We start from the raw sequence: 21,787 nt of genomic DNA, 5'->3' as shown, positions 1-21,787 counted from the left end.
GGCGCTAGCCTTTCCCCGCCATTCACGTTAAGCAGACAATGCAAGCGTTCGGCAAGCGGCTGTGATGCTTTGAGTGTTGTAAGCTCCACTCGGCGGCACGCTTCTCTAGACTTGAAAAGCCATAGACAAGTATCTCTTCGACTTTTGATTGTTGTTACACGCAGGACAACTTCCCATAAAGTGCCATCTGAACCCTCTGGTGTTTCAAGACCCGATCTCATGGTTCTGAGGCACGGAGAGAGTTCATGGTCAACCTAGCGAACCAGCCCAGTAAAATCGTGCAAGTTGTCTAAGTCTATCCTCGACGGTTCGTCCTGCGGGTTCGTCTCAACTAGATCAGAGATATTTTCCAGTTCCCTTTGTCACGAAAGACCACACTGACGAGGTCCTATTGTCGACGCACGTTTCCATGTCGCACCTTTTTACTTAAGTACCTAGGGTGTCAGGAGTCCCTCAAGCAGTTGGAACTTGCCCACAATCGAGTCTTGAGACCTTGTACCTCCGAGCATTCTGCCATCAGATCAGTCAGTGGAAGTCCTGTGCAACTCAGAGCAAATGGATGGTGATCTTTAGTCAAACTCTTTGGCGATACCTCGTGCACCACCCCACACATCTGGGGAAGCGCGATAAGCCGCCGATAAGAGCTTGAGCTCCTAACCCTAGCCAGTCGACCCCACCAGAGCCGTGACTGTCGACAACGGACGGTGCTGTAGGCACCCGCGTCGTCATCTATTCACGACAACATCAGGAACCAAGCGACAGAGACTTGTCCATTGTACACGAAACTGCCATATATAGCTGTGGTCAAAGGACCCTAGCTCGGTAACGACTGTACAGCCAAAATCTCCCCAAGTCAGATCTCCAGCCTGCAACCCCGCAGCGATCTTGGCTCGCCGTAATCACCACGATACAACAGCGACTGTGCTGTGAGAGTCATGGCGGCCATGGAGGGCCAGGGGCTTCTAACCTTCTTCACGGAGATGGAGAGTCAGGGAGGCACAATCGTCAGAGGTGAGGAACTGGTGACGCGCAAAGACAAAACCCCCAGCATTGGGCACTGACATTCGACTTCCCCAGAAACCCCCAAGCTGGACCTGGAGTTATACATTGCCAACTATGGAGGTGGGTATTTTAACATCGTGGCCCTCCAGCCTGAGGCGGACTCCTGGCAGCTACTGACGCCCATGTAGATCGTTCACGGTTCGACAGGCTCCTGCTCATCGGTCGATCATCGGTACCTTTATGCATCGAAGCCCTGAAAGGCGCAATTGCCGAGGCGAAGAAGGGTACCGACATTCAGCGATATCGTGACGCTTGGGAGTGCATCCGGATTGCAGCGCCTGGTGAGCCTGAGGCCACATGGGATGAGGCCTGGGTAACCAGTACCCAAAAGAGCAATGCTGCTGAGACACACCGGCTAGAGACCGAGCTCAAGGGTTACAAGAATAACCTTGTGAAAGAGAGCATCCGGGTATGTAGGCAATGGGACTCGGATCAGTGCCACAGAATTTTGACATTCTCATGACTGATTACAATTGGCAGATTGGCCATCGAGACCTTGGGGAGCACCTGGAGAGAATCGGAGAGCTTAATGCGGCAGCCGACACGTACCTCAAGATGCGACCAGAGGCGAGCACACAGTATCACATCACAGATCTTGGCAAGCACATCATAAGTGTCATGATGCAGAAGCGAGATTGGTCCAGTGTATTGTCGAACATCACCAAGATTGTGGCTTCGAACTTGAGCGACGAGGACTCCAAGAACCTCCAACCCTACACCAAAATGGTGACCGGGCTTGCTCAGCTGGGATGCGATCGATACTACGAGGCAGCAAGGTCATTTCTCGAGGTCGGAGAGCCTAGCATATGCCAGCAATACAACGACATCGCAAGCCCAAACGATGTCGCCGTCTACGGAGGACTTCTTGCGCTCGCCTCCATGGACAGGCAGGAATTACAAGACCGTGTGCTTGACAACTCCGGATTCCGCAACTATCTCGAGCTCGAGCCGCATATTAGGAAGGCGGTCTCCATGTTCGTCAACGGACGGTACTCGGCGTGTCTGGCGATGCTTGAGGCGTTTCGCACAGACTATCTACTCGACATCTACCTCCAAAAGCACGTCAATGCCATCTACTCGATGATTCGCAGCAAGTGCATTGTGCAATATTTCTTGCCATTCTCTTGCGTCACCCTAGAGAGCTTGCATGCAGCCTTCGCCAGGCCTGGTGAGTCACTTGAGAAAGAGCTTGTCACCATGATCAGGAGTGGAACTCTGAAAGCTCGGATCAATACGATCGACAAGGTAGGTGATGTTTTGTTTCCCACCTGCGATGCAAATGTGCTTGGAGCGAAGTGAAGACTAACTTGTTTTTCAGCTACTGGTCGCAGTCTCGACGAATTCAAGGGTGGCAATGCAGAACAAGGCCCTCGAGACAGCGCGCAACTACGAGAAGGAGGCAGTTGACAGGATCCGCCGGATAAGTCTGGCAGCAGCAGACCTCGAGGTCAAAGGCACGTCGCGGAAAGCTCCGGGCTCGAACAGGGCCGAGACAAGCAATGTCGAGCAATGGTTGGACGACTCCCGCCGGCCAAATGCTCATGTAGACGACTCTCTCATGTGATTGAGGAGCGCAACGAACACACGTTCATGTAATCGGGTGTAGACATGCCGACGGCAGTTCCGAAAGGGTAGCGTCGATATGCTATGCTTTGAGGCTCCGGAAGGAACGTGACCATTCTTACCTGTTAACAGGCCGAAACAGCTCACGGTCGCGAGCATGTTTTTACGATAGACCTGCATGAGTAATGAATACTAGCCTTGCTTTGCAGTTTCCTCACATTGGTATTAATTCAGCGAGTGTTTTGCGAACCAGGCCTTAAGACGTGGTCTTTTTTTTTTTTTTGGTCACCCAGATACAGTCACTTCAATAATGGCGGAGTAGGTAAAACTGTGTATTGTAGCCTGGCGTGAAGCTCAGCTCGCCGACCTTGGAGAATCAAGCACTACCCCATGAGCTGCCGGATATCGCTCGGCGGCCACCGAACCTGCGCGAATGTCAGGCAACGCTTGATGCTCTGGAGATATTTGCGCGTAACCTCATCACCCATGACGTGCCCGCGCTCTCCGTTGTGCAGTTTTTCACGAGCGCTACGCTCGTGGATACCCACCATGGTAACACCAATGGGCCACGCAGCCTTGCCGATGCTGAGGCGCAGGTAACCATCGTTGGCGTCGACATAGCGGCGCTCCTGCGCGGCTTTGACGATCTCGACGACAGGCTTGAGAATGTCGTCGGGCACGTCGGCCTTTTCAAATTTGCGGAACAAAGGTCGCATGTTGTCGCGCGACGAGATCATTGCGTTGATCGCAGCCTTGCTGGCGTACGAGGCCTGCTCTTGCTCCTTGTCCTTGTTCGCCAGTTGCTCGCGCGCCAGGGCAATCTCCCACTCCCGCAGAACCATGGTGAAGTACGACGCCAGCTGTCGGAAGAGGTAATGCCGTCCAGCCTTGTCGCTCGCCGGTGGGACGTCCTCCGGGTCGCACACTTTCATGTCCTTCTCCTCGACGGGCTCTAGTGTCGTTGGTATCGGGCCGGACGTGACGACGGTTGTCAGGCGCCGGTACCGCTTGAGCCGGCTGTTGTGCGACTCGCCGAACAGCCTGGCCGGCTCCCCCAGGGCTCTGAGCTTCTCAAACAGGTCGTCGTCGGGGATGTCTGTGGCGGAGCCATTCTCGCCGCCTTCCTCGGCGTCTCCATCCCCGCTCTGACTCCCGCCCTGCGGCAGCTCGGGCAGGCCCAGGCGTTTCCTCCGCGCGCGCTCCTCGGCCTCGGCCTTCTCCTCGCGGTGCCGCCTCGTCTCCTCGGCCAGCCGCCGCCTCTTCTCCTCGTACTGGGCCTGTTCTTCGGCCTCTTCCTCCTCCCGCTTGCGCTTCTCCGCGGCCTTTGCCTCCCGCTTCGCCTCGAGCGCGGCCTGCTCCGCGTGGTAAGCGGCCTCGCGCTCGGCCTCGGCTTGTCGTTTGGAGATGTACTTTTTGGATTTGGTGTCGGATGCGCCTGATGGTTTCGACTTGGCGATCTCCGCCGCCATAAGCGCTGCAAAGTCCATGGTGGTTTGTCCTCTTGTTCGGATGTGATTGTCGCAGCCTCGTGGGTGGTGCGATGTTGTTGGGGTTGGGTGCTGGTGGGAGGTCGTTGCAGTCGAGAACGTGATGATGGCCGCTGCGCCAGGAGAATCCGGAGACTGCTGGGATGTCGAAGAACGGAGCAGCAGCGCGAATGGATGGGGGCGAGGGGATTGGTTGATCCCGTAAACCGAGTCGCGGTAGGTGCCAAGATGGAGGTGGTGTTGTAGTTGAGTGAGTAACGTAGGCCCCCCCTTCCCTGACCTAAATCTCGAAGTTTTGGAGTTGGCAAGGCCGGCGTCGGCAACAACAGGGCAGCCCTGAAGATGCTGGCTGCAGGGGTCCAGCACTAGCGCGTGGGGGTGGATCGCAGCCAACCTCATTCATCTTGAAGCTTGAATCTCAAAACTTCCCAGCACTCATGCTATACACACACACAGGACGGAGTGAAACTGCCGACATCCATTTGCAGTAGCCGTCTTGAATCCTGAGGCTACAAGCTTTTACGTCGAGGTCGACCTGGGGCTGCCGGTCGCGGTGTTTGGCATTTGGGACATTCAAACAACTCAACAACAACCATTGACACGCGCACTACCAGCGCCCTCTGAAGCATGGATTAATTCCCACAACCACAATAAGCTCTGTGCGCGACGCCTCTACCCAAGGGCTATCTCGCAGGCATGGATCGCCACGCCACGGCGCCGTTCGTGCTGCGGCTCTTCTACCGCACTGGCGCCTTCCACCGACCCGACGAGTTCAACGTCGGCACACGCACAGAACACCTCCCGCCACACCTGACGCTCCAGGTGTGGCCAGACTGCACGCTGACAGAGCTGTCCCACCAGCTGGCAGCAGCAGCAGCTTCGGGCTCATCAAGACACGATGAAGGAGACGACGCCAGACTGCTACCAGACCCAGCTATCGGGACGAGGCTCGTGTTCCGGCTCATCTTTGCAGACTTCCGCGGCGCCGCGGGACCGCCAGACAGCTCATCCTCAGCGTCAGGAGGCGCGGGCAGGTTCAGCGTCAAGGACCTGGGGAGCGTGGTGATTGGAGAAGGGGGCAGGGGTCTGGACGTTTCTGACCTTGACGCCTTGGAGGATGTTGAGATGACGGTGACGGCTGACGATGCGTGCGGCCACGGCGAGCCTGGCGGACGGGCGACAAGTGGCTCAAACAAAAACAGCAATGGCAACACACACAACCTGACGAAGAAGGCTGAGCTGGAACTGGGTTCGGAAGGGTCCAAGACATTGGCAGAAGCCCGTCTCGTGCCGGGCGACTACATTTCATGCGCGATACTGCCGCCGCTCGAAGACGGCTCCGTTGCACCAGCAAGCGCCGCTAGGACTGGTCGCGGATACGGAGCTGGCGAGGCCCGAGCAGTTGGTGCTGCTGGCCCGCCTCCTCTGCGGGGAGGCAGTAGCCACCATGGTAGTGGAAACAGGGCTGGTCGAGGTCATGATTGGGCTCGGGACCGGCATCTAGACAGGAGGGACAGCGGAGGGTACGGAGGCCGGCACGGCGATGGTAGGCGGCGGAGCCGAGGCGGTGGTCCTGACGATGGCGGGAGAAGGTATGGTGAGCGAGGAGAAACTAATCATTTCGGAGACGACAACAAGAGAGGGGTCCCAATGGGAGAATGGCGGCGCGGCGAGGCCTTGCCTACGGTGCCGAGGGGTGAGTGGCGTCGAGGTGAGGATCTCCATGGATACGATGCGGCACCTAGTCGTGGAAGAGGAAGTCGGAGATGGTGAGGGCACCTTGGGTTCCAAAGGAACCCCAAAGAAAGAGCTCTGCTCCAGCTTGCACAAGGTATCGCAGCGACTGAGATCGCTCTGGTCGTAATATCATCCCTTGTCTAAGGGCCCGATATTGCTCACGTGTACGCTGCCGATGCTTTCCAGCCTCAACCCGCCTAAAGCGGTTCCCGCACAGTTCAAGTCTGCCCGCAAGCCGCGAGCCTCAGATGATGCACGGCCTTAAAGCTATATCTCCTGGTGCGCTGCTTTCGAACCCGTTTTGAAGTCATGACCAATAAAATAGTTCTGTTTCGATTGGCATGTACAGCGTCCATCGACGCTGTCTTATGTACACGAGCATCCGAGCTCATCACTGACTTCCCCGCATCGCGTTACTCTTCTTCTTGTTGATTCCACCCATTCTACCATTCCCGCGTAGAGTCTCCCTTTCTCTTCGCCCGCAAATCCCAGAGTCCCTAAGTCAAGAGATCAGCTTGCATGTTTCATATCATCGCCGTCTCGCACGCATCCATGATCAAGATTGGCAAGCGACTGTAAGGCGAAGCCTAATGGAGCATCAATGACTCACATCTGTCCTGTAGGCAATGACTCCGACAATCGAAGGCACAGCGACGACGTAGGCGAAGGTGATCCAGGCCGTGCGTGGGGTCCAACGGAAGTATCTGAAGCGGTTCGATTGCATGGCTGTTTATGATATGGGAGAGCATTTGTTAGCGCGCGATTCCTCTCTCAATTGTCTGTCAGAGAGCCCGCCGAATGCATATCGAGGAATTCCCGTTCGGGTCGCGCCACATGGCGGAAATGATGGCAATGACCAGAGATGCAAGTCTTCGCCAAAGCATCTGTTGGTCCTGGGATCGATGGGTGCGCTCGGCGAATGACGAGCTGGTCGTCGACGAAATGTGAATGGTAGATGCTCCGGCTCGACGTGCTCGATCAATTCTATGGGTCGTACATACCCCCAAGCTTCTGGATGGCCGGGTCCATCGCCATGCCTGTATCGAGGGGTTTCGTTAGCAGTGTCCTTGGATATGGGAAGGTGGGATGTCGACCACGAATTGCCAATCAAGTGGCTCTCGGGGCGAGGTCGGACAGACATACGGTAGTGTTCGAGGCCTCCCATTTTGACAGATACCAGTCCGAGACTGTATGCGTATGTTATGGGTTATTCGTCGGCTCAGGTGGTGGTCGACTGGACTGCGACAGCGGGTTCTGAGGCTTCTGGCGATGATGCTGCTGCCGCAAGCTCGACTGGAGGTCCGAATGGTGCGCGTGGTTGCCTCAGGCCGTGGTCTTGCCTGCGCCACAGATGGATTACCTAAGGTGTTAACCCTATGTTGAGCTTATGCTGAGCCACAACGTCGGTGTGGCTCGACACAAGTGGAGGCAACTTTTGAATCTACGATTAGGTAGCTCCACAGTAGTGGAGCCAGCGTCATGCATTTGATGCGGATCTATTCCGTTGCTCCATCATGAGATCTGGTGCATGCCGAGGTCCCCAGGCTTGCAAGCTCGAGCACAGGAGCTTGCGGTGTTCGGTGTGATGGCATTGACAGTATAGGAGCATGCGAGCTGCAGGAAAATCGCGCTTTCGGAAGCGGTATGTGTCTTGAACAGGCAAATGAAGTGTCATCAGTATGACTCACAGAGTGTTGCTCAGGTGATGGACATTGAAGGCATCCGAGGCAGATCGGAGAGAAATGACGCGGTCCTGCGGCCGAACTCCCCACCCGCACGATTGTGGTCACGAACAACGCTATATCCAGAGCGTGCCTGAGCATCTGCAGTTGAGAAAGAAGAAACTCTGAACCACCCAAGCTTGTTCGACCTTTTCCCATTCCTGACAAACTCCTCCAGCTCAATTGTTGCAGGCCATCATGACTGCCAACGAGAAGCCCAAGGTCATTCTATACTGGTGAGGCCATTATTTGAGCCCCGGGCAATGCACAGCTACTTGTAGTGGCCACTCGTGACCGACACTGACTGTGAACCCGCCAGGCTCGAGAAGTCTCGAGCTCAAGGCATCCTCTGGCTGCTAGACGAGCTCAAGATCGACTATGAGGTCCAGGTCTTCCGTCGTGAGCCGACCATGTTTGCGCCAGCGGACCTGAAGAAAATTCATCCGCTCGGCAAGTCACCGCTTCTGTCCATCACGCCGGCCGGCGCCAGTGAGCCCATCATTCTCGCCGAGAGCGGCAATATTGTACAGTATCTCTGCGACCACTTTGGACAGGACACGACAATGAAGCCCAAGCGGTACCGGGAGGGCCAGGAGGGCAAGGTCGGCGGAGAGACGGAGGAGTTCCTGCGCTGGCAGTACTTCCTCCATTTCAACGAGGGCACGTACATGGCTACATTGGTCCAGACGATGCTCATCAACGCACTCAAGAGCAGCCAGATCCCGTTCTTCATCCGGCCCGTGACGAGCATGGTTGCACGCCAGATGTTCAGCATTGCCATCCTGCCCAACATCAAAGCGCAGCTGGGCCTGCTCGAGGAGCGCCTTAAGACATCAGGCGGCGACTATCTGTGCGGCAGCAACCTCACTGCCGTCGATGTCTTGCTCTGCTTCGGCCTGATCAACGCCCGGAATGCGTTTGGGACAATGGGCGACTTTGGCGGTGAGCCGAGCTCGTTGTACCCCAAGCTGCACGAGTACATTGCCCGTCTGGAGGCGCACCCCGGCTGGAAGAGATCGATTGACAAGATCAGCGAGATTGATTCTGGCGCGGGCATCTACTTCGCTGCGCCGAGCTGAACGGCCAGCCGGATAGGCGGTGGCCCGCCGCTCGTGGCGTGAAGCAGCACCTTGAGAGCGCAAAGGCGCATGTGCCAAGGATTATTGGGAGAATGTTAGCCTTGCCACGTGCAGAATCATCATCGAATTGTCCATAAGTAGCCACAATCTCAACTCAATGCGTCCCATGCTCGAACATCTGAACTGTTTTTGTCTGGTCATAACACGCGACGAGAGACTATCGGGTGCCAGCCGCACCCAGCCGCTGCGGCAACTCTTAACGCGACTGCAGCTCCTTGAACCAGCTCGAAGTGTGTTCCCATAATTAAACCGTCCCATGGATGCCTGCCTGCCCGACAGACAACAAACGCAGAACAAGCTAAGCATCCTAGGCGTCCCAGCCCCAAGCCCACTGGCTGTCACAGGTACGACTCAGGACACCGATTGGGCCAGCACTGCGAGCTGTGGCTCCTTGCTCCACTCTGCGCAGGAGAACCTGGACGGCGCGTTGCAACGTGACGCTGTGGACGACCTGCTTCTCGAGGCTGATGCCATGGCATACGACGAACTGTTGCGAAGCGAAGGCCACCCGTTCCCACTTTCGACACCGACCATCTACCTGAAGTAGGCATTTAGTGTAGGTAGCCTCTGACGGCTTGCCAGACCTGACGCAGTACGACTGGGCCTGGCCTTGCTTGCGCTAGGCCGGGAACTCGCCATGACGTCAAGGCCGTCTGCTTGCCCACTGCATCTGCGCGCGTCATGGTAGAGAACGACTGGCCACGATGGCGTCGACAGTGCCGTCTGGGATCGACCCGCTCGCCTCGTTGTTACGGTCATGACCGGATGCACAAACCAGCCATTGCCCTCTGGCCGCTCCTTTCCATTCGGCAAGCATGCCAGACCTGGTCGCACTCTCCGCCATGATTACGCTACGCGTGCACTGCCCCGGTGGTCGGGCCGTTGGATGCTGACAGGAACCCGCTCGCTATCTTCCAAAGTTCCACGGCTCCAGCTCTCAGCCAAGCACTAAAACACCAGAACGCCCCCGGCCAACGCAGGTCCATGGCTGTATCGGATGTCCTGTCGTTCATTTGCGGTACTAGTGCATGCCAGCTTTGGATATCGACAGTAAGTGCGCCGTGTCGGGCTTCCGGCAGGCCCGGGGCTAAGACGGCCAAGGTTCCGCGCGGCTGAGGCTTGTTTCCTTTCCCAGAAATACCCCCTTCTGACAGCTGTGCCATTTTTATCAGAACGAAACGGCTTTCCACGAGACCCTTCCAGCTTTCACATGACAAAACACACCGACTCTCCACCCAATCTACGAGAACATCCTGGCAAGCCTGGGCATCAACCTCTCGCGCGACCGTGCCAGTACTGTTTGTGGTCTCAAAGACCCTTTTTTGGTGGGGTCTTTCTCCAGCATCCGTCTGACTTTGGCAGGTCAGGTTACCTAGGTAGGGGGGAGCTCGCTATCTGAGCACGCGAGTCCACCAGACCCAGCGACTGGGTTGCCCCCGGCACTTCCGGACTTGGGTACATGACATGAGCACCGGCCAAACCCGAGTCTTTTCTTGCATGCAGGAACGCTTGCATCGGTCTTGATCACTCTCACGTCTGCATATATCTCGATGTCAATTGGTATGGCCTTGCTAAACTGCCGAGGTTGAGGATTTTTACAGGCAGTCACGGAAGTTTGTATTGTCCGCCATGGAGTCGACAAACGTCCAGCTGGCTCATCAGCATGTGACGGCCATCCCAGTGCCGTCTTACACCGCACAAGAGTCTCGACCCGACGACGCTTCGCCTTCATCAGACAGCAACTTGGAGGAGGAACCGCTGTACATTGATCACGAAGGTGCACAGTCGATCATACAGCCAGCCATTAGCCGGGCGGCAACCCGTCTCACTTCGCCGGCAACACCAGCTGCAGAGAAGAAAGCCGCTCTGGATTATACTTCCATCAGCTTCGGTGACGACGACGGCATCCATGCAGGCAGAGAGGACCACCCAACCCACACACCGGAATTCCAGCCCTCTACTCTACATGCACAATCTCAAGATCAATCACCAATTCTTCAGCCTGAACACAAGACCCAGCAAGCCATCTCACCGCGATTTCCGAGCTTGAAAGACTTTGTCTCCCAGGATGACACGGGGTCCAAAAGTTCCCTGTCGATAGTCTTCGGCAATGGCAAGACAACCAGACATCGCCGCTCGTCTTCTGGCGGTGCAGAGACGTTCAGGCGTCTCCGGGAAGCACTGCCTTCTCTGCCGCGGCCCTCGTTCTTCTCAAGCCAGGGATCACCACGATTCTCAGCGGCGCCGTTCTCTAGTAGTGCACTCGCAAACGACGGCGCATCCGAAAGCAAAGAGCGTTTAAGACTGCAATCACCTAGCTTGGCAACATCGAAAACAAACAGTCCTGTTGCCCAGCTGACAGCTCCAGAACCAGCAACAGATTCTGTTGACGCAGCATTTCCCTTACCAACACGCTTGTCGTCCCATGCGGTACGGCCAAAGGCACCTCGAAGGTCGACATCCGACGAGTCCATGCTTTACCACTCAATGTCCCGCGTATCGTCGTTAGGAGACGATAGCAGATGGCATGATGTACGAGAGATGAAGAATAACAGGTTCAAGGCCATCACCGACAGTTGGGACAAACCGACCTTCAAGTTGCCGAACATCCCCAACATGATCCCAGAAACGCTGAAGAGAAACTCGATGCTGAATTGGGACTCGTCACAAGCAACCTTGACTGAGAGTCCTCACGGAAAGGATATCCCAGATCTCGCAGGCTCGCCTCCAAAGGACATTCATTTGTCTGAGCTCGATCGAGCATTGGAGTCCCTGACAGGAGACATCGTGATCATGGGTGGGTATCGAGGGTCTGTGCTTCGGTCGGCCCGTACGAATCGCCAAGTCTGGGTTCCAGTAAAGGTCGGCCTCAACATGCGCAAGGTCAATTTGGAGGTTGGCCTGGACCCGGAAGATGAGGAGCAGATGGAAAACACAATATATCCCGACGGCATGCTCAAGAACATCGGTCCTGTCGACATTTCAAAGCGACTTTTCAAACGGTTACGGAGTTGCGATAACGCAAAGTCTGGCAAGTTGAGGATATGGGATTATGGCTACGATTGGAGACTGAGCCCAGCCATTCTCTCACGAAAACTTCTCCAGTTTCTCAAGAATCTCCCTTCGAATCGACCTGGAGTGAAGCCCGAGGCCAAGGGCGCTACCATTATTGCCCACAGCTTGGGGGGCCTGATCACCAGGCATGCTGTCAACCAGAACCCGGACCTCTTTGCCGGAGTCATATTTGCCGGCACGCCACAGAGATGTATCAACATCCTGGGCCCATTACGAAATGGCGACGCAGTCCTCTTGAACGAAAAGGTCCTTACAGCTCAAGTCAACTTTTCACTGAGGACCAGCTTTGCACTCTTGCCGGATGACGGGTTTTGCTTCGTTAACAAGACGACGGGTGAGGAGTACAAAGTCGACTTCTTCGACCCGAGTGACTGGGCAAGGTACTGCTGGTCGCCATGTGTCGGAACTCCTCTCCCCGTTGCGCGAGGTCGCACCAGCACCCTTGGAAGTTTGCGCGACTTCTCCGGCAGATTGCCCAGTCCGCTTAGGAACCGAGGGTACAGTACCGGCAATGACTCTCGACCACAACAAGGGACAGTGCGCGAATCACTCGCAGATGCAGGGCGGAAAGCAGAAGTCACCAATGATCGAACGCTAGCTCCTCAAATGGGCACTCTCAACGACAACTCATCGACAGCAAGGCACCAGCACCAAGAGGCTCAGGCCCATGCTAGTCATGATCCCGAGTTCCATGTTCGCAACATGAAGTACTTGACACGGACACTCGCCGAAGTCAAACAATTCCGCAGCGAGACTGCTTTCATACCTGAGCATGCTGCCCGGAATGCCTATCCTCCACTTGCCGTCATCTATGGCAAAGAGGTGCCTACCGTGTACGCAGCACATGTGACAAGCCGAGAAGCCATCGCCCGCACCGATGCCTACGACAACCTGCTTTTCCAGAGTGGTGACGGCGTCGTTCTGGCTAGGGAAGCGATGTTGCCGCCAGGCTATGATCTGGTCAAGGGTGGCAGGATCAGTACAGATCGAGGCCACATTACTATGCTGGGTGATATGGACGCGGTTGGCCGCGCATTGCAGGCGATCATACGGGGTAGAGCCAAAGGCATCGGCCTCGGAAAGAGTCCACTTGCTGTCTGAAACGATGGAATGCAATGCTGTGTGTGTGAGAGAGAGTACTGACTTAGCCTATAACCGAATGATGAACAACGAACTTCTGCTTGTAACAGGAAGAAACTAAGTATATTTGAGGTGACCACATACAGTGTACACGCATGAGAGACCAATTTGAATATGTATACCTCGAGCATGCGTACAATTCAGGTCTGCGTGTTTACCCACAAGATTCGAGAACGAGCACAATTGATTCCTACGACGACAAACCACCACAGTACGACCAGGCACAACGGACCCAGAAATGACGTTCATGACCAGTACCGATACCGTCTGTAGAAAGCAAGTCTCGATGCCGTAAAGTCCAATGCCCCATTTGTACCAGCAACCTCAGTAAAAGGCCAGCAGCACCGACGCGGACCTCTTGGAGTGTATGAGTCTCGCCTGCCTATGCCCCAGGACGGCAGTACTGGTAGTCCAGAGCCTGAAGCGCGACTGGAGACCTGCCTGGCCTCTCGTGATGCTGTTGATGATAACTTCTTGGAGCATGATCCTGAGCATGAGGAACTCTTGATGCTCCAGGTCGGTCGTGCTGAAGTTCTGGGATCCTGGCCCAGCCCCACGTCCAAGAGACTGATGGTGTCTCGAAGTTTCCTCTCGACATATCTGTTGCGCACGGGCGGTTCAGAGAGACAACATATTCTTTCGCGTATCTTTGCGGAGTCGTTAATTGCGGGCAGTGAATGGCATGGTCCTTCGTTGCAGCCATGGAACTCGGTGTTGTTGGGGGCAAGGACGATGATGATGTGTTGTAAAGCTGGAAACAGTCCGAGTACATGTCGGAAAAGATCTTGTGCTTGAAGACGGCCTTGACTCGTGGTTATTTGTGGGCAAGGTGGTATCGGTGCCTGGAGGTCTGAGAATAAGGACTGGGGAACATCCAGCGTTTGAATTGAGGCTGCTCCCAGTGTCTCGATATGCAAAGGAACGTGACGAGTCACTAGAGTGTTCACTATTTTGACCGAAGTATTGAGGACCACAAGATCGAGCATCAACACAATGTCCCTGCTGCAATCGATGAAGCTGTAGCTGTTGCCGCCGCCAGGTTCGTAAAGCTTCTGATATAGGCTGAGAGCCTCGTGTCGAGATTCCCGACAAACGTGAAGACTGGCTGGGATAGATGGCGTTGCCGTTGTGATGTTCCCTGCATTTTCGGCACGTCGTGATTCTCGTGAGCTTCCGACAAACGACGAGACTTGTGCTTGACGGTGGCGTAGAGGGATGAGTCGAGATCCAACGGCGTCGTTGCTGTGGCACCAGATCTGCAGCCGTAGCTTGGCTGGAAGTGCCCTGAATCGGCTCTAGGGATGCGTGTTAGCACTTTAAAGCCTGTGAAGTTTACACTGGCTCCCTTGTGCCCGCAGTATACGCACAAACCGAGCGGTACCAAGAGTCTGGTCAGATGACAACATTCTGAATGTATCTCGGGCTCAAGCCACGTTCCGGGACCTTGTGACACTCATGAGGGCAAGAACATGCTGCCAGCCTGATGGCGAGATGACAACTCCAACCCTGCGAGCCTTTGACCTTGGGCACATGGCAAACAGCGCCAGGAGGCGATGTATTGTGTCTTGGCGGACCCGGGTGTCCGGTAACTGCATTCTTCATCTGAGCCAAAGCACACCCTACTACACGGCACATGCCATTGTGGTGCTGTTAGTCGGCAGCACCATTGGACACGCCGGCCGGAAGCTGGCGACAGATCTCTGGATCTGCTCGTGCTGTGAGGGACACACACAGTAGCTCGACATGATGCACGTCTCAGATACCAGCAAGGCTGCGGGCCGCGACGCCGGGCTCAACGCTAGTTCCAGTCGGGCTGGAGCTTGGGAACAAGAGACTGTTGTGATGGCTGGCTGGCTCCGTGAGGGTTTCAAGCTGAACACAACTCTCCCACAACCAGTTAGCGGCAGCCACGGGCACGCGACATAGCCAGCCAGCCAGCCTGCCTCGGGCAAGCCAGGGTGACATGCTTGGCTCGACACATGTTGTGTTCGACATGCTGCCGACTCATCGGGCGAGTCTTCGCAGTGCAAGCTGGACAGGAACCAGGCCAAGTCGTGGTGCATGCACCATCACGTATCATCTCACGGTGGGCACGGAGGCTACTCAGTGTCTGGCGGCCCTGCTGACCGCTGTTTGCTTTTGTGGGAAAGTCCCCATCCCATCAAAGAATCTGGTGCCGCGAAGCTTTGGGCTTGACTTGATTGAGGCTTTGCACAGTCCTGTCGGCACTCAACCGTGCCGGTATGGAAAACCCAGACGACGCATTCTCCGCGATGGCCTGGCAATGAGTGAGCACACACTCGAGACCCTGGCCATCCGATCCAGCCGCCCCACAGGAAAGCACGAAAGGGAGAGACGAGGGGAGACGGGTTGGCTTGGGGAGTTGCGCAGCCAAAGCAGCAGAATCTTCGAAGCAACGCGAAGGGCGACCGTCTCGCATCGTGGCCTTGTCAGGTCTCGCGCGAAGCACCCAGCACGGGATGCCACCAAGGCCGTCTCGAGTTCAAGTGGACGTTAGCCGCGGACGAATAGGCAGTGCTGCTTGCCGCGTAACTGAGCCGACTCCACTGCCGTGCATGCTCAGGCGCCTGGTTATCTGCCAATCAGGCCGCCCGACTTACACCTCTGCGTGCTGTCACACCCTCTTCGCTTCATGATCGGCATTCAGAGTCGGTCTTCGTGACCCGTCACTGGTTGTTCCTGGCAGATGTGCATACGCGCCCCCGTGCATAGGCGTGTCGCCCTTGGCTGGCGAGAGACGCGCAGCTGTTGTTTCTGCACACCTGAGATGATGCGCTTGTCGTGCCTCCACTAGGGCTCACTTGGTTCGCGTCCTGGTTGGTGTCATCATTTGAGCCGAGACGCAAGTGCCGGCGGTTGCAATGCTTACGCATGGTTCGGCATCACGACATCTGGGGGCCTTCTTAAATCGCAAGATCCCCAACTTTCGTGATGGTCCTTGCTTGAGCCGTCCCAACCATTCTATTTTGTACGGGCTTTTCCACTTCCAAGGCGATATTGCTGGCCAAATTTGTCGCCATTCCCTTCTTTCGGTGCATCTCCTTTCTCTTATCCCCAACTGCACCTTTGACTGTTCTCGACTAAGCGACACCATGACGCCCGCGGAGAAAACACAGGCAAGCGGCTCCGAGTTTGAAGTCAGCTCCCAGGAGCAGTCAGGCCAATATGTCGACAAGCGCTCCAAGACTTTTGATGCCATCCAGGTGGCACTCTCCAGCTTGAGTTTGCTCTGTGGTCTCGTTGTCCTTGGAACGTCCTCAAGCGTTGCGTCAGTCTACAGCTCGACACATCTGCCCATCGAGCTGGACCTCCCACTATGGCCTGAGGACTTTGACATTCGCCCAACCAACGCCCTGATTGCCGGAGGTGTTTTGGTCGCCGTGGTGAATTTCGTGGCTCTGGCGTTCGCCAAAATTCAGAAGGTAAGTTGACCTTGGGGACCATATGAGACTGCAGCAAAAACATCCAGTATACAACGCTGGCGTAAGGCATTCAGCTTGGCAGATGGCGACTGACTTTTGGTTGTGATTTTCCTTTCTAGCTCCAGAAACTTCAGATGGCGCAGCGTATCGTCACCTTCGCGGCTCCGAGTATTGGATTTCTGTCGGTCTTCGTGGCCGTCGTGCTGTTCTACTCGGTCAACGCCTCAACCACCACAGATACCGTGCACAGTTGGAGCTGCCAGTGGGACTACACCCCTATGAGCACCAAGCCCTATTTTGATTCGGTGTGCAAAGAGAGCAAGACCGCGCTGTATCTCTCCATCATCCTGATACCGGTTGAGGCTGCTGCACTCGGGCTGGGGCTGTACCGCATGCTCTTGGAGAGGAAAGCATTGCAAAGCAACCCAGCGAGCAAATCCAGCAGTCCTTCGCTAGCGTAATTCGTGCCCCGGAAGATTGCTGACTGCCTCATGGCTCCTCGTGGCTGCTTCACTGGGGCCAGGCGAGACTCCCTGAGATGTTAGCCTTTGGTGCCGTTTCCTTCCCTAGGTATTCTTGAAACCAACCCACGATGGGGTTCTATCAAGGCTGATGGCGGTTGGTTTGTGAGAGTAAGGATCTGGTCTGGAAGCAGGAACATAAGTCTACCTCGAAGTATAATCGCAGTTTGATTGGTAATATATGGTCCGATGTTTGGCATTGCCAAAAAATGTGCTACCAAAGATTGCTATATTTAAAGGCAAGGCCTGTCTCTGATTGTTGCATCCCGCAGGCGAAGAGTTGCTGATGTCCGTTTCCATGGTTGGGTGATAGTGGTGGCCGTGTCGCTCTGGAGAAGGCATGTGAAGTGGTCACACCTGATTCCCGCCCTGTTGAGATCGTACCGATGGGGATCCTGGTCTCAGCTGTGGTTATTCAGCTGTACTGTAGGGCTCGTCTACTGAGGAAAGGTGCCTGGCATGGTTCGTGCGCGAAGATTACTCTATCAATCTACCCACAATAATGGGGCTGTTAAGTGCGCAATCATCCCAGTCGCTCGTGGTAGGACTGGCTGCGGTGACGCCAGCCCAAGGCCATGGTGTCTGAACTCAAGACAGGGAGGGGTCCCGCTTGACCCATGTCGAGGCATAATGAGCTGATGTGGTCTTTGGCCTGAATTGGATTGTCTTGTCCTTACAACCTTGGCTGCTATTACGGTACGCGGGATCTCGTATACAGACGTGAGGGCCGGGGCAGCTGGGCCAAGGCGTGGGCTCAATGCCAGGCTGATGGGCTGCTGTCAAGAGCGACCAGGCCGCTTCATGTGGTCAAAGAAGTAATCTAGGGCCTGTGCGCACGCCTATCGCCAAGAATCTCACGTGCGGCTGCGTTGCATTCGCAGGCGCGTCAATTGTCGTCAGGCATTGCGAGGCTCCGCGATGTTGGCGATCGAGGTGTGCGTGCGCTTGGCTTGGCCGAACTCTGAAGTGACTAGCACGGTTGCGAAATGCCGAGTCTATGGTCGAGAGTGACTGCTGATTACATGGCACCGTGGAAGCAAGATGCCGCTCTGGTGTGTTGGACGAGCGTGCTGATCCTTGTCGTGCGGTCGGTTGTCCCAGCTCACGCCGGTCCATGGTCGTGGGCCTGTCAGAAGCCCCGGGGCATGCAGCTGCCCGCCTTGAGGCAGGCATGGCTGCATGGGCCTGTGCCACCACGGTGTCCAAGGCAGGCACAACCAAGGCATCCCTGGCGCCAGGCCTGAAGGAACCCCGGGTGTCAGGTCGGCAGCACAAGTATCCCACCATCTTGTTGACTTGCTTCTTGCAAAGCCGCCATCAATAAAGTCGTCAGCTCGCCCACAATTCCAGATCTCACAGGTGCCCAGTTCCTCTCATCGAAAGCACCCTGCCCGTGTGCCACCGTTGTCGCCAAGATTCGGCGTGCGCAGGAACGCCTCGCCCACCACCGTTGTATTAAAAGACTCTAGCATCGCTCCTGCTCTCGCCATCACACCTGACACGCACCCCCGACCTCATCCGGATTGTGGAGGCCGAGTTTCTCCAGGGTGCTAATACTGCACCGTCCCCCCATTTCCCGGCCCGACGCTGACACACCACGGGCTTACAACTGCCACCGCACCTGGTGGTGTCTGCACGGCTGCTGCGTGGCGTAGCTGAGTTGGCAGGCCTTGGAGGCTAGAGAGGGCCAGCATACACCAATATAGAACCAGTGAGGAGGTTGAGCGCTTCGATAAGCCCTTCGAACCCCTGCTCTGGATCCTCGTGTTATCCAGTCACCGTACCAAGATCGCCCAGCGACCCCCCAGTACCCTACGCTAGGCCCTGCCAGCACGATCCCTCTAGCACTAGAACAATGCTACCTGTCCGTGCTCTCGACACCACCACGGTGGACCCTGGACACCAAGATGCGGGCAGCAGTATTAATCGGATGGCGGCCGCTCCTGAACCTGCGGTCAAGGACCGACCCTTTACTACGACACAATCTGTCGCCAGCTCCAGCCGCCCGTCGACTGCGACATCTGGGGTCGAGACTACCCCATCTGGCAATCCTCAATCGTTCGCCCAGCGGGTAGTCCAGCAGCAACCACAACCGACTCCCACCACGAAGCGGAACATGCAGAACGACTCCTCCCGGGAAACCGGCGGGATGAGCGAAATCGAGCGAGGGGCACCAGGTGACCCCATCGGCCGGCGAAGATCTCAGCTCAATCCTGACGTACAAAAGATGAAGAATGCATACTTCGAGAATGAGTTCGCAGCCACAAATAGAGACCCGGACCCACTTCGCACCCAGCAAGAGAGTCGGGCCATTATCATGGCAGAATTCCGAACAAACGTGATCGTAAGTCGGTAATTCTATCACCTGGCGTGGCATAGGTGACTGGGCGTCGAGGGTCCTCAACGTCTTGCATGACCGGGTGGTTCCTGGCTTTTACTGACAAGTTTGTAGATCGACGACGAGTTCAACTTTATGATAGACTTGACATTTCTTCTCTCGTCCCGCTACCAAAGGCCAGTGTCCTCTATAGTCGTAGCTGTAACACACAGCTGCTGCTTGATGTTTGGTGGCTCTTTCGACTCAGCATACACCTTGACAATCCACACCTTGCCGAGTCTTACGCAACCCATCACGAATAAGCGCAATGCCGCATTGATTCAGAGGCATTTCGAAGATAAGCTAGGCGTCAACCCATCCCGAGGTTACGTGCGCTTTGTTCCCACGCCAGGTGACGAAGTGGCTTGTGGGGGACGAACTCTCACAGCCGATCCTGAAGAACTGGACAAGGCCGGCTCTGGCGACGACAATGTCTCGATGACACGAAAAGCATCAAAGCAGAAATCCAATCGGAGGTTGAGACCAAAGGTGGGCTATCCCAAGAAAGTCCAAGAGAACGACTAAATGGCTAACACTAAGCAGTCATTCGCCAACGTCAAAACCTCGTCAGCACTCGACCTAAAAGTCCCCACGCCACCACCAAGTGCAAGAAGTGAACACATGCATATTCCTCCAATTCCAGAGGTTCCTCCCACGCCAACTGAGGACAGAGGATTGCTCGGCTCGAGTGAACAAGGACGGAGGACGGCAGGCCGCCGGAAGAGCTTCAAATTTAGCCTTTTTGGCAGCAATAAGGCAGCAGCAACGCCCGAACTGCGCCCAAATACGTCCTATTCGTAAGACCTTACTGTAGGGCGGATTGCGAGGCTGGTGGGGATTTGCAATAACAAGCTGTGTTGAGCTCACTTGGCAAGGCTGCGTTTCTCTCTCGATTTCCCAAATGGACATTATCGCGCGCGTTCCTGCCATGGAACGACGGAGCTTGAATTTTTCCTGCCAGAACCGCATGAAAGATATCTGACGGGCTCTCGATTGTCGAGTTGGAATGATCGATGCTGCAACATGCAGCTCAGGAACTACAATACTGCAGGGGAGGCCTGCGAAAGAATGTGTGATACGCGAGGCTCTATTGCAAAGCACGGGTCACGAATAATAGGGGATAGTGCCATGCGAACCTCAACACAGGACAGTGACTATACTATGATACGATGGAGTAAATGCCGCGAACTCTTGTGACTTGATTGGAACTGCTCAAAAGGTGAGGCCAAGGGAGTTGATGCGGACTTCAAAGTGGTTGTCGGTCTTGAGGTTCATGGGTGCCCCACTTGTTCCGGAGTCACCCCCAGCCTCCTTGAGCCCTCGAGCCTGGAAGCTTTGTGCCCAGATGGCAAGCAGTCAACCAACTCTTAAAAGCCGCCACTCCATGACTCGCATCAGTCTTCGAGACTCGTAAAGCGGCTTGAAGCCGGCGCGGATATTCTGGGAGCCGCTGCTCGTCTGCTCCTCGCAAGACATCGCGACGTGATACCGTATCGCATACAACGTAGCGCCTGGGCGTCTGGTGTGTGGCGGCATTGGCAGGAAGCCGCCTCAAGCCGCGATTGGGTCAAGAGCCCCAATCCACACCCAAACAGCACTCCCTCGCCAACAGCAGCACAAGCCGCCACGCCCTCATACGTCAGACATCGCCGCGCATTGGCAGCCCTCTGCTCAAAAAAACCCCCGGACAACTCGCGAGAGCGGGTAATCCCGTCTGCGCATCGGACTTTGAAGCCTGGCACCTGCTGCGCTCCGCTAGCGTTGTGCTCGTGCATCTGCGACCATCGGGGAAGGGGGGTGATCCTGGCCGAGACACCATCGGCCTATCAGGTCCTGGCAGCGACGACGGCGACAGCACCATTGAGAGAGCAGAGCCAGCGAGGACAGCAAGGAGACCTGGTGCGTGATCCTGCAAGACGGTCAAGATGGAGGTAAGACGATCTCTTATTTCTTCCGCTGCTGCTTTCTACTTGTTACCTGGGGGGGCGGCACTTTGTGTCACTCATCATATCAACCTGCCGGCCTCGCTCTTCGCGTGTTTCGCTGTCGTCCCTCGTCGAGTGGCACAGGATTGGCATCGCCGTCTCATGCTGCTCTCGGCAATGTCGCAGGAAGAAAGGACCAAGGCAGCCAGCCAGCACCCAGACCGGCCAGAACTCAAGACTGCTTCCCTCAAGGGGGGACGCGTGCCAGGTGCAGAGGAGGCCCAAAGGCGGCTCCCCTCCTAGGCTGAGACCGTATCGACACTCGGTCCACGTTGTAGCAGCCTCATGTCTGCCTGCCTGCCTGCCTGCCTGCCTACGTGTCTGCGAAGAGACTCGGCCGCCGCAGCGTGCGCAATCTTGCCATCCATCGACCAGTCTGGGTCACGGGCTGCGGGCGGCATCACCAGCTGAGACTGAGGCCCGAGCTTTACTTTGCTGCTCGCGGCATCTGTTCCCCGGCTGCGCCCTCGTAGCCACAGAGCCGGTCCTCCCGGCGGAATGCTTCCTTGGTTCAGGCAGTCACTCGGCGGGTCGAGC

At 56.0% G+C, this 21,787-nt stretch overlaps 9 protein-coding genes across 9 annotated transcripts; 6 read left to right on the top strand and 3 right to left on the bottom strand.

Annotated features, from left to right (window-relative positions):
- Nucleotides 1-944: 944 nt before the first annotated feature.
- Nucleotides 945-2,626, top strand: B0I36DRAFT_233225 (26S proteasome subunit RPN7; the record flags this gene model as incomplete). The annotated part of the gene is made up of 5 exons (XM_046149217.1): nucleotides 945-1,011; nucleotides 1,078-1,122; nucleotides 1,191-1,471; nucleotides 1,543-2,307; nucleotides 2,381-2,626. The coding sequence occupies 5 exons, from the start codon at nucleotides 945-947 to the stop codon at nucleotides 2,624-2,626; spliced, it is 1,404 nt and encodes a 467-aa protein (XP_046019372.1).
- A 282-nt stretch (nucleotides 2,627-2,908) lies between these two features.
- Nucleotides 2,909-4,386, bottom strand: B0I36DRAFT_312574 (uncharacterized protein). The gene has a single exon (XM_046152523.1). It carries the CDS (start codon nucleotides 4,110-4,112, stop codon nucleotides 3,009-3,011), a length of 1,104 nt encoding a protein of 367 aa, XP_046019371.1. The 5' UTR covers nucleotides 4,113-4,386; the 3' UTR covers nucleotides 2,909-3,008.
- Nucleotides 4,387-4,705: 319 nt separating this feature from the next.
- Nucleotides 4,706-6,050, top strand: B0I36DRAFT_21778 (Sin3 associated polypeptide p18-domain-containing protein). Its single transcript, XM_046148991.1, has one exon. It carries the CDS (start codon nucleotides 4,809-4,811, stop codon nucleotides 5,883-5,885), a length of 1,077 nt encoding a protein of 358 aa, XP_046019370.1. The 5' UTR covers nucleotides 4,706-4,808; the 3' UTR covers nucleotides 5,886-6,050.
- A 242-nt stretch (nucleotides 6,051-6,292) lies between these two features.
- On the bottom strand, nucleotides 6,293-7,014 carry B0I36DRAFT_358496 (NADH:ubiquinone oxidoreductase 6.6kD subunit; the record flags this gene model as incomplete). The annotated part of the gene is made up of 4 exons (XM_046157978.1): nucleotides 6,293-6,346; nucleotides 6,460-6,575; nucleotides 6,851-6,886; nucleotides 6,993-7,014. 4 exons carry the CDS (start codon nucleotides 7,012-7,014, stop codon nucleotides 6,293-6,295), a joined length of 228 nt encoding a protein of 75 aa, XP_046019369.1.
- A 346-nt stretch (nucleotides 7,015-7,360) lies between these two features.
- B0I36DRAFT_21844 (glutathione S-transferase) lies at nucleotides 7,361-8,690 on the top strand. Its single transcript, XM_046149000.1, has 4 exons — nucleotides 7,361-7,491; nucleotides 7,552-7,677; nucleotides 7,749-7,806; nucleotides 7,890-8,690. Exons 3-4 carry the CDS (start codon nucleotides 7,769-7,771, stop codon nucleotides 8,647-8,649), a joined length of 798 nt encoding a protein of 265 aa, XP_046019368.1. The 5' UTR covers nucleotides 7,361-7,491; nucleotides 7,552-7,677; nucleotides 7,749-7,768; the 3' UTR covers nucleotides 8,650-8,690.
- A 1,648-nt stretch (nucleotides 8,691-10,338) lies between these two features.
- Nucleotides 10,339-12,885, top strand: B0I36DRAFT_233163 (uncharacterized protein; the record flags this gene model as incomplete). The annotated part of the gene is made up of 2 exons (XM_046149210.1): nucleotides 10,339-10,955; nucleotides 11,013-12,885. 2 exons carry the CDS (start codon nucleotides 10,339-10,341, stop codon nucleotides 12,883-12,885), a joined length of 2,490 nt encoding a protein of 829 aa, XP_046019367.1.
- A 142-nt stretch (nucleotides 12,886-13,027) lies between these two features.
- On the bottom strand, nucleotides 13,028-14,438 carry B0I36DRAFT_21744 (uncharacterized protein). The gene is made up of 2 exons (XM_046148987.1): nucleotides 14,292-14,438; nucleotides 13,028-14,219 (listed from the first exon to the last, which is right to left on the bottom strand). The coding sequence occupies exons 1-2, from the start codon at nucleotides 14,328-14,330 to the stop codon at nucleotides 13,170-13,172; spliced, it is 1,089 nt and encodes a 362-aa protein (XP_046019366.1). The 5' UTR covers nucleotides 14,331-14,438; the 3' UTR covers nucleotides 13,028-13,169.
- A 1,599-nt stretch (nucleotides 14,439-16,037) lies between these two features.
- Nucleotides 16,038-16,828, top strand: B0I36DRAFT_358493 (uncharacterized protein; the record flags this gene model as incomplete). Its single annotated transcript, XM_046157977.1, has 2 exons — nucleotides 16,038-16,367; nucleotides 16,487-16,828. 2 exons carry the CDS (start codon nucleotides 16,038-16,040, stop codon nucleotides 16,826-16,828), a joined length of 672 nt encoding a protein of 223 aa, XP_046019365.1.
- A 1,765-nt stretch (nucleotides 16,829-18,593) lies between these two features.
- Nucleotides 18,594-20,177, top strand: B0I36DRAFT_21690 (uncharacterized protein). The gene is made up of 3 exons (XM_046148978.1): nucleotides 18,594-19,232; nucleotides 19,341-19,754; nucleotides 19,809-20,177. The coding sequence occupies exons 1-3, from the start codon at nucleotides 18,744-18,746 to the stop codon at nucleotides 20,064-20,066; spliced, it is 1,161 nt and encodes a 386-aa protein (XP_046019364.1). The 5' UTR covers nucleotides 18,594-18,743; the 3' UTR covers nucleotides 20,067-20,177.
- The last annotated feature ends 1,610 nt before the right edge of the window (nucleotides 20,178-21,787 follow it).

The sequence above is a fragment of the Microdochium trichocladiopsis genome, assembly GCF_020744255.1.
Source record: "Microdochium trichocladiopsis strain MPI-CAGE-CH-0230 chromosome Unknown B0I36scaffold_1, whole genome shotgun sequence".
NCBI lineage: Eukaryota > Fungi > Ascomycota > Sordariomycetes > Xylariales > Microdochiaceae > Microdochium > Microdochium trichocladiopsis.
The sequence above is the reverse complement of the archived record's forward strand: the minus strand, read 5'-3'. Positions and strand labels throughout refer to the sequence as shown.

Bases quoted from the DNA above. Each gene is read 5' to 3' on its own strand.
- B0I36DRAFT_21744 (XM_046148987.1), bottom strand. From the start codon at position 14,330: ATGTTGTCATCTGACCAGACTCTTGGTACCGCTCGGTTT. The intron at 14,220-14,291 runs GTGCGTATACTG...ACGCATCCCTAG, and splicing joins CTCTTGGTACCGCTCGGTTT to AGCCGATTCAGGGCACTTCC.
- B0I36DRAFT_21778 (XM_046148991.1), top strand. From the start codon at position 4,809: ATGGATCGCCACGCCACGGCGCCGTTCGTGCTGCGGCTCTTCTACCGC.
- B0I36DRAFT_21690 (XM_046148978.1), top strand. From the start codon at position 18,744: ATGCTACCTGTCCGTGCTCTCGACACCACCACGGTGGACCCTGGACAC. The intron at 19,233-19,340 runs GTAAGTCGGTAA...ACAAGTTTGTAG, and splicing joins AATTCCGAACAAACGTGATC to ATCGACGACGAGTTCAACTT. The intron at 19,755-19,808 runs GTGGGCTATCCC...AACACTAAGCAG, and splicing joins ATCGGAGGTTGAGACCAAAG to TCATTCGCCAACGTCAAAAC.
- B0I36DRAFT_21844 (XM_046149000.1), top strand. From the start codon at position 7,769: ATGACTGCCAACGAGAAGCCCAAGGTCATTCTATACTG. The intron at 7,807-7,889 runs GTGAGGCCATTA...TGAACCCGCCAG, and splicing joins CCCAAGGTCATTCTATACTG to GCTCGAGAAGTCTCGAGCTC.
- B0I36DRAFT_312574 (XM_046152523.1), bottom strand. From the start codon at position 4,112: ATGGACTTTGCAGCGCTTATGGCGGCGGAGATCGCCAAGTCGAAACCA.